Source organism: Oryzias melastigma, linkage group LG15, assembly GCF_002922805.2.
Source record: "Oryzias melastigma strain HK-1 linkage group LG15, ASM292280v2, whole genome shotgun sequence".
In the NCBI taxonomy this organism is placed as follows: domain Eukaryota; kingdom Metazoa; phylum Chordata; class Actinopteri; order Beloniformes; family Adrianichthyidae; genus Oryzias; species Oryzias melastigma.
Window position 1 is genome coordinate 4,449,837 of NC_050526.1, and position 8,619 is coordinate 4,458,455.

General features: G+C 38.8%; 1 protein-coding gene across 8 annotated transcripts in view; it reads left to right on the forward strand.

Moving 5' to 3' along the window:
* The window catches only part of grid1a (glutamate receptor, ionotropic, delta 1a), a 395,293-nt gene extending 388,745 nt beyond the window's left edge, over positions 1-6,548 (forward strand). For 6 of the 8 annotated variants that reach the window (XM_036215430.1, XM_036215429.1, XM_024296910.2 and 3 more), the window contains one exon: positions 5,667-6,104. In XM_036215430.1, the coding sequence (XP_036071323.1) occupies positions 5,667-6,104 (438 nt within the window). Of the gene's footprint in view, positions 1-5,666 lie in introns of all 8 variants that reach the window. The other 2 variants (XM_036215433.1, XM_036215431.1) reach the window with 2 other exon arrangements.
* Positions 6,549-8,619: the final 2,071 nt, after the last annotated feature.

Sequence of the window (8,619 nt, forward strand, 5' to 3'; positions counted from 1 at the left end):
GACTTACTGATGTTAGCTCCTATTCCAGCGTTTGTATGCAGCCTCTCTCGCAGTGATCAAATACTTCTGTCATTTCAACAAGATAAAAGAAAAGCTCTGAAAGTTCTCGGCTTTGATCCAGAACTTACTGTTTAGAGATTGACTTAGTAGCTCAAACAGTCATGCCGCTTTCAAAAAACAATGTTTGATTTAATTATACTGTTTTGCTCACATGAATCAAGAGGCAAACCAATACTTGTAATAATTGTACAAGTGTGTCCAACATAGAACTGGAGTGTTTCCAGGGAAAAAACCAACAAAAGCTAGATTAAAAAAAAAAAAAAAAACTTGAAACAATAGATGGTAACTCATAAAATATCATCTGGGCAAAATTATCTTGGTAATTGAGAATTACCTAAATATTAAGTTTTGGTTAGAAATAATATTCACCAGCACATTTTCTTAGAAAAAATAAAAAATGACTTAAATGAATGAAAAAAGTTCGTTTACAATTATTAAAAATGGAAATGTAAGCTTTTTATATGCTTTTTAAACATTTCTATGTTTGACTATGATTTATTCATGTTACTTAAAAGAGAAATAAATGTAATTTTTCAACAAAACTTTAGCTCAGGGGTGTCCAACTCAAACGCACTCGGGGCCAAAATGCAAAACACACCTTAGGTGATGGGCGGAACAAAATAAACACTTATTGAACATACTAAAACTACATTTTTGAAACTTTAAGAATGTAACTTTAGACATAACTGTAAATAAAAACAGGCAGGAATCTTATTCCAGAATAAACAGCTTAAACCTTAAATAACTTTCCTTATTTTACTCTCTATAAAAATAAATGTTGTCACAATTATATAAATTATAAATAAGCGCAAGATAAAATAGTGTCATTAATAACAATAAAACAAAATGATCTTGATATAATTACATGGCGGGCAGGATGTTTGTCACGTTTTCTTTCGCTGCTCTATTCCGATATATAAGGGTAGTCCCCCTTCCTCCTTCCCTTCAGTTTTGTAGCGGAGAGCTACAAAAAAATAGTGTCTTCTATTTCTGACGACACTATACCTCAATGGTGTCATCAATTGTTGCCGGTAATTTACATTAGCTGCTAGTGCCTGGATAACACTTTATAACTTTAAAAAGGTAGTGCTAAAACACAAAATCATTACTAATATTTAAATGTAAACTTCTGTGCTTCAGAGAACACCGACATAAAGAAATATGTTTCTCCGCAACCTCGCGGAGGAGGGATACACAGTCAAAAGTCCCTACGCATTACCCTTAAAAAACAATTTCAGACACCCCTATCCCTACAAATGACCCTACATTTGGAGGGGTGGGGAGAAACCATAGGGGTAGGGGAAGAATTCAGTCATATACGTTGGATAGGGCACAAACCGCAATCCTTAATTTCTTCTTCGTAATCCATATTCAAAGAGCACTTCTGTGAATAAATCTCTACCAAATGCAGCGGTCAAAGTTCAACTGATGGTTGCTTGTTTTGTAAGTAGAGCCCAAAAACAGAATCAAAAACGTTTGTAGTGAACGCAAAAGTTTTGAACGTGGAAGTCCGAAATGTTTCATTGGAAGTGGTCGCTTGAACACGTGTTACCGAGGCCGGAGTTAAAATAGCATCAGTAAAGGACATTTGAAAAATGTTTAGCTGAACAAAAAATTCACATAGATTTATCATCATGACTGCATGAAAACTATGACAAAATGATGATTGTCTTCAAACATATTTACTTTAAATTCCAATCTGGGATTTTCAGAACATTTACTTAAGAGTTACTGGAAAGAATGAATGGTGCCACTTTAATCTGTCTGTAAAACGAGCCACGACTAATGAGATGTTTGGAATTAAGACGCAAACATTTTTTTCCCTAGACATTAGATTGTCTAACTCTTCTTTGACCCACAACACCTGCTGGTTGTGTAGTAATGTCCTGCTCATAAGAATCCAGGGAGTCTGCTGCGTTAAGCTGTTAACAAGAAATACACACAGCCAGGAGATTCTCCCATAAAATCACAAACTGTTGGTAGTTTGTGAGACTTAAAGCTTTCGATGGGCAGATTTATGCAGACGCACTCATGAGCGAGGAAGTGCTCAGACTAGTTAGTTGTCCGACAGTATTACTTCTAGGAGGCAGCCCTACCACATAAGAGACCCTGAGGAATGTTAGAGACCTAAACTGATCATACGTTGAAGAAAATAGGTACAGCCAAGGGGCGGCTTCATCCCGCACTCCTCACATGGCCGTGAGTCATGCTCAGAACAGCTGGCTGGATGGGCATGTCGCGTGAAGCGACAGGTGAACGCAGACGTACCATCCCAAACCCAGGTTTCATAGGCCAATGGCTACAGAGGCAGTTTTCACGTGGCAGTGTCATCATTTATAGATGTTTCCAAAGGGACTAAGAAGAAGAATTTGAAAACTTCTATTAAGTTTTTCCATCCAGCTGCCAACAAATATATGCATATGTTTGTGCAGAGGAGCTTAATTGAGTTTTCTGCCAACACATTTGCTGAATTCTTTGGCAGAAAAGACAGTTTTTTCTAAATCAACAAAAGTATGAATACAAAGTCTGTGTTAATCAAAAGGAACATTAGCATTTTTTCTGTTAGATAATTCATGTCTTAGTAACACATTCTTACTCCCAAATCGTCACATATTAATGTTTGGTTAAAGATCCCTCAGCGTCAAAAATTTATGTTTTCGGTGTCCCTAACTCCTCGTTGTTTGATGTGCTGACTATTCCTATTGAGTCACAGTTCCAGACTTCTGGGCTGCGAACCAGTCCAGTACCAGTACTGTATAAGTAGGAACTGGACTTAACAAGTGTTGAGGTCCCCCATAGGTAATGCATTACCTCCAGGCCTAGCAAAATCAGGCTAGAACCTTGTTCTTGGAACCAGATGATATTAGTCAGCAGTGATTGGTCCGAGTCAAAGCCATCCTTTCTATGGCAACCACTCTCTCTAACCAGGAGTGAAGTTGCTGGAAAGCCACACCCCTCCCACTGAAAGTGGCATCTGTCAATGAAACATTCGAGGCCAGCGAGCACCACATGCTTTTACTGAGGCATCTGATTGGTCAGTTTATAACTTGAATAACTAGTGATACAGAAAAAAAATTCTTAATAATTAGGATTAGAAAGAACGTGCTAAGAAGAAAGCATCAGAGCAAGAATGGTTATTCTGACCAATAAAATGGCTGAGAAATTTCCTTACTATTTCTCAATGGAAGTCTATGGGACTTTAGCATTCTTGCAACCCGTGGGAACTTCCTATTTGGAACACAGGAAGGGAGGGTTTGATCAGTCCAGTTCCTACATATACAGTCAATGACCATTACCTTAACACTGTACCGGTTCGCAACGGGTACCACGTCCGGGCCCGGTTTGTGTTGGGTACTGCGTCTGGTATCGGGTCAAGTCTGGTACTACATCTGGTGCTGAGTTGGGCTTAGGGTACTGGTACTGGGTTTAAGTACTTGTGCCGGACATGTCTTGAGGACCAATCGGTGTATGGTACCGCATCTGAGGATTGCGGACCCTTGATTTTATGAATAGCCAGCACTTCAAAAAAGGAGTTGGGGACACCCAAAACGTCAAAAAAGTGACCCAGAGGGGTCCTCAACCAATCGTCAATATGTGAGGACATGGGAATGAGAATGTGTTGGTTTTAGTAAGATCTCTGCTCCAGAATAATTTTTTTCCTTTCCAAACGTCTTATCTAAAGTGGCTAACAAAGCATTTTTCCATTAGGCTAAGGGAGTTCTGATTACAACTCAACATCAATACATCCATTTACAGCCATCAATTCATTAGAGGCGACGTGAGGCTGAAGTGTCTTTCCTAACACTCGCTCACTCTCAAGAACAAAAATCAAACTGTCTACTCGACAGACCACAACTCTACAGACTTTCAGTGCAGACCTTAGCCATGAAGGTTGGATAATTGGAGAGAACTAACTGGAAAAGAGTGAGAGACGTGATGCATGGGCAGAACAGTGCACATAAATTTACTCAACTGATGTTTTTTGTTCTATTTTTATAAGAAAATGACCACATATCAAACCAGTAATTTAAAACAGAAGTAATAACTTAGGGTAAGAAAAAACGTATCGCTTTTGATGACGTTACAAAGTCTGTCGACTAATAATAACATTGGTTCATATTCAAATATTAGTGTGGCACACTACAGTGAAACGTCTTGGGTTTTGTCTGAATTCCCTCACTACTCCCTAACCTCTAAAAGACTATATAGTGCAGAACTATCCAGTGCCCTGGATTTTAACCCATCTATGACAGAAAGCAGCCCCGTAAATAAAGACTGCCAAACTAAAATAACAAAACCCAGCAGTGTAAGACTGCAGAGGAAATGGAGGAAAAAGAGAACTAAACAGGGGGTTCCTGGATGCTGTTGAGCAAAGGCGGCGTACACCCTGGACAGGTTGCCAGTTGGGGAATACAATCACCCCTACATGCACAACTATAGGAATACTTCAGAGTAACCAATTAACCTATGACATTATTTTTGGACTGTGCCTGGAGAAAACCAGAGAGCATACAAACTCAACACATAAAGGTCCCAGGTGGGATTTGAACCAGGGACTTCTTGCAGTGAGGCAAGATTGCTACCCACTGCACAACTGTGCAGCCCCTAAATTGAAATACTTTTCTTTTCAAATGCCAAATTGTTCCAACATGGTCTATATTCACTAATCTAGTGAGTTTTGATAGCTTTTTGCAGACATTTCTGGGAAATTTCCAGGGCACTTGATCTTGGAATTGCAGATTCGGACACCCTGACAAAAAGCCAAACGCACTATTGAGTGCACTGACTAGTGGGGGAATTTGGATGCAACCTTAGACTTCGATAGAGCAGTGGGACAGGATACGGGGGCCGGGCAGGGGGTGCATTGCTGCAACGCCATCTCTCACCTCATGATTTTTACCTGTTATCTACCTTTGTTTTCATTCCCTCCCCCCTACTGACTTAAATGGGTGCACGGCTGATTATGAGCACACATGAAGCATGGCAACATTTGTTGAATAATATTTAACTCCAAGCATTGAAATGACTTCCCAAACTAATCTGTCATTTGGATTTCATCTGATTGTTTACATTTGTGCGCTCAGTCATCATCTTGTTTACAGCTGATGCTTTTTATGCGAGTCACCTCCTGCAGATGTGCACCAACCCAACTGTGCAAAAACTGTAAACACATTAAGTAAAACTCAGAAGGGGAGATATTGACTTTATTATTTGAGTTTGGTTGTTTAACAGTGGTTCCTTTCAACATTGGCTGCTTAAATTATGTTATATTAGTAAATTAACAAGGCTTTTTGTTTATTCGGCATCCTTCAAAGTCACTTTAACTTTTGAATGCTCAAAGATTTATGGCAGAGTAGGCTGCATGTGCTGAATATAATCAGATGGGGTGTTAAGAATGAAAGCTTTTGTAACTTGTCTCTTTTTGTCTCTTCTCACTTTATATTTTCACTGCATTTCTTCTTTTATTCGTTTAACCCTTTTTTCCCACTTTAAATTCATTTTCATCGCTCAACCTCTTAATATCATCCATGTTCTTTCCCATCCCATCAACTTTACTCTACCCTTGGCTTTTCTTTTTTTACTCCACACCTTCCATTTATCTTTAGGACAAGGAGGTGAACCTGGAACAGGTCCACCAGCGCTTGAACAGCCTCCTGGACGATGACTTAGCGCACAAGCAGCTGCCAGGCCAGTCTATCGAGATCTCTGCCCTGGATATTGGCAGAGTGCAGCCCAGCCAGTCTCTGGAGGCTTTGTCTGTTCGGGATTACCCATCCCACCGGGGTCCGCCGCCGCTCTCTGTGACCACCTTCCTCCAGGAGGGTCACGGGGTCGGAAGGACACTGGGCGCAGCAGGAGGCAGGACCTTGCCTCTGCCTCTCAGCAGTGCCACAATGCCCTCTATTCGATGCAAGCACAGAGCGCCAAACGGGGGACTCTTCCGGCAGAGTCCAGTCAAGACACCCATGCCAATGTCCTACCAACCGATTCCAGGAGGACCCATCCCAGAGGCCGGCGACGCCAGCCACGGGACATCCATCTGAGCAAGCCGAACATTCACAGACATTTGAGCTCGAAATGAAGAGTGGAGAGCCAAACAGAGTGCCAACTGTGGAAGTCTATAAATAAAAACACTAAAACAGGATTTTTATGACCAACATTAAAAAAGTCAGTGACACTGACTCTTCACTGTACATATTTGTAAGTACATAAAGAGAGACGAAACATTACAAAAAGTGTATTTTGAATATCCTCAACAACTGAGTTTAAAAATAGAAGTGTTTAAAAAAATGACTGTTCAAACGGCTTTGTAAATTTTGTTCTAAAGGAATAAAGGTGACAATTCTTTGTGGTTGTTTTCTAAGTGCCAAGTTCAACATTTACTGAATGTACTGTGAGAAATAAAGAAAAACATTTCACACGTCAAAACACACTGAAACAGTTGACTTTGTTTAATATGAAAAAATAAAAAGTATAACACAAAAAAACACGGCGATCTGTGTTTTTATACGTATCGATACCACCTGTGTCTTTTTTTTTCTAATCTGAGATTTAGAAATTGCAGGTAAATTAGGATTATAGATATTCCGTTTCAGAAGTGAGATGACAATCGAGTGTCATTTGCTAAAAGAAAGATTTATAATCCGCCATCTAAAAGTGGACTTGCTAACTTTCAAAATAACATCTATTAATTTAGGAATATTTCAGAAATTAAAGTCCTTTCATGTCTTGCATCTTGCCAAAAAAGTAAAGATTATGTCATAAAAGTTTATTTAAACTGGTCCGTCTGCAGTGCATCACCTTTGTGTTGCGTAGGGAATCCATCTCAATAGTTTACATAGACTCTATTGCATCTACTCCTCTCACTACCGGAGGAATGGTTTGTCCTTCCACCCCCGTGTCGAGTAGTTGACCCAAAAACTTTGGCAATCAGGCCCCATGTCCTCTCCTTCCTCACTGAGTCCTTGTAAAATCTATGTTTGGTGTCATAAGTGATGCTATGTGTTTATACTTAGAAATTTGTTGACAATCGCGTTATCCATTATCTTAATGTATTGCGTGGGCTTGTCACTGTGAATACAAAATAAAATTGCATACATTTTTATTTGGAAAATTTGACAGAAGCTTTTATTTTGAAACTAGGACTTGTTTCCTGTTTCTCCTGCTTTTTCTCGCAAAATCAAAATGTTAAAGGACCGTAAATATCACCGTGTCCTTTTTAAATGTAGGTTTAGTGTCTTTAGGTTAGATTAGATTAGAAAGTGATTTATTTCAACAATCAAAGCAAGAATAATGCATGTGCAAAACAATCAACAGTGGTTTACATCCATACAAATTTATGTTAGACATAAGATAATTAGGCATAAAATTATAGATTGCTTGAAAGGGAGTGTGAGGAATTGCTTGGGCATGTCATCGAAAATATAAAATAACATTTTCTAAATTTTAATTTTGAAAACTCAACAGAAGCTTTTATTTTGAAACCCAGACCAGTTTCCTGTTTTACGGATTTTTGCAGCTAAGTTGATGCGTGAATGGATGGGAAAAAGAACTGCATCCTTATAATTTCCATGTTTTGTGTCACTAGATTAGATTAGATTACATAAAATTAGACAAAAAATTGCTTATTTCAAGCAATCAAAGTAAGAATAGAATGTTTCCGCAATACAATCAACAGTGGTTCACATCCATACAAATCCATACAGACTTAGGTTAACTAAGCATCAAATTATAGTTTGCCTGAAAGGGAGTGGGAGGAATTGCGTGGACATGTCACCGAAAATATAAAATAAAATGTTCTAAATTTTCATTTTGAAAACGTAACAGAATCTTTTATTTTAAAACCCCGGACACGTTTCCTGTTTTTCCCAGCTGGAAATAGAACTGCGTCTCTGTAAAGTGCATGTTTTGAGTCCAAATCATGTTGTGTTTTTGTACTTCTTAAATTAAACTTTTGTCGTTTATGGCAACAATGGACAATCGTGTTATCCACTGTGTTGACGTCCATTATGGCATTGACTTGTCACTGTAAATCTAAAATAACATTTTCAAGAAATGTATTTTGAAGCCTGGAAGTGCTTCCTGTTTCTCTGGCTTTTTGCAGCAAAATCAATGCAACTGTGAATAGAGACGTGCAGATGTGACAGAGGTGATGTAAACGTTCTGATTGATTAATGAACGCACTTTTTTATTGCGTCAACCCAACACAGACGCAACGGAGACGCTCCACAGACAGACCAACATAAATTAGCCTTTAGCTTGTACCTGGAATGAGCAACAAAAGATGTGATGGTATGACTTAATTCTGAATCGGGCGATACAAAAATGGATACTTTTCTTTTTTTGTCTCTGAGATCTGAAATATGAAATTTCAACAGAGTGTTCATCCCTACTTTAGCTGGAATGAGAAGAATCACCGCTACTTTAGCACAAAGCTAACCTTCATCTCCATTCTATTTGCCATTTAGTGATGGAGTCTTTTAAATTCATTTGGGTGATCTTCACTAAAATGCAGGTAAATTTGATATTTGGTAACTTGTATCTTTGTGTTCCGTCACT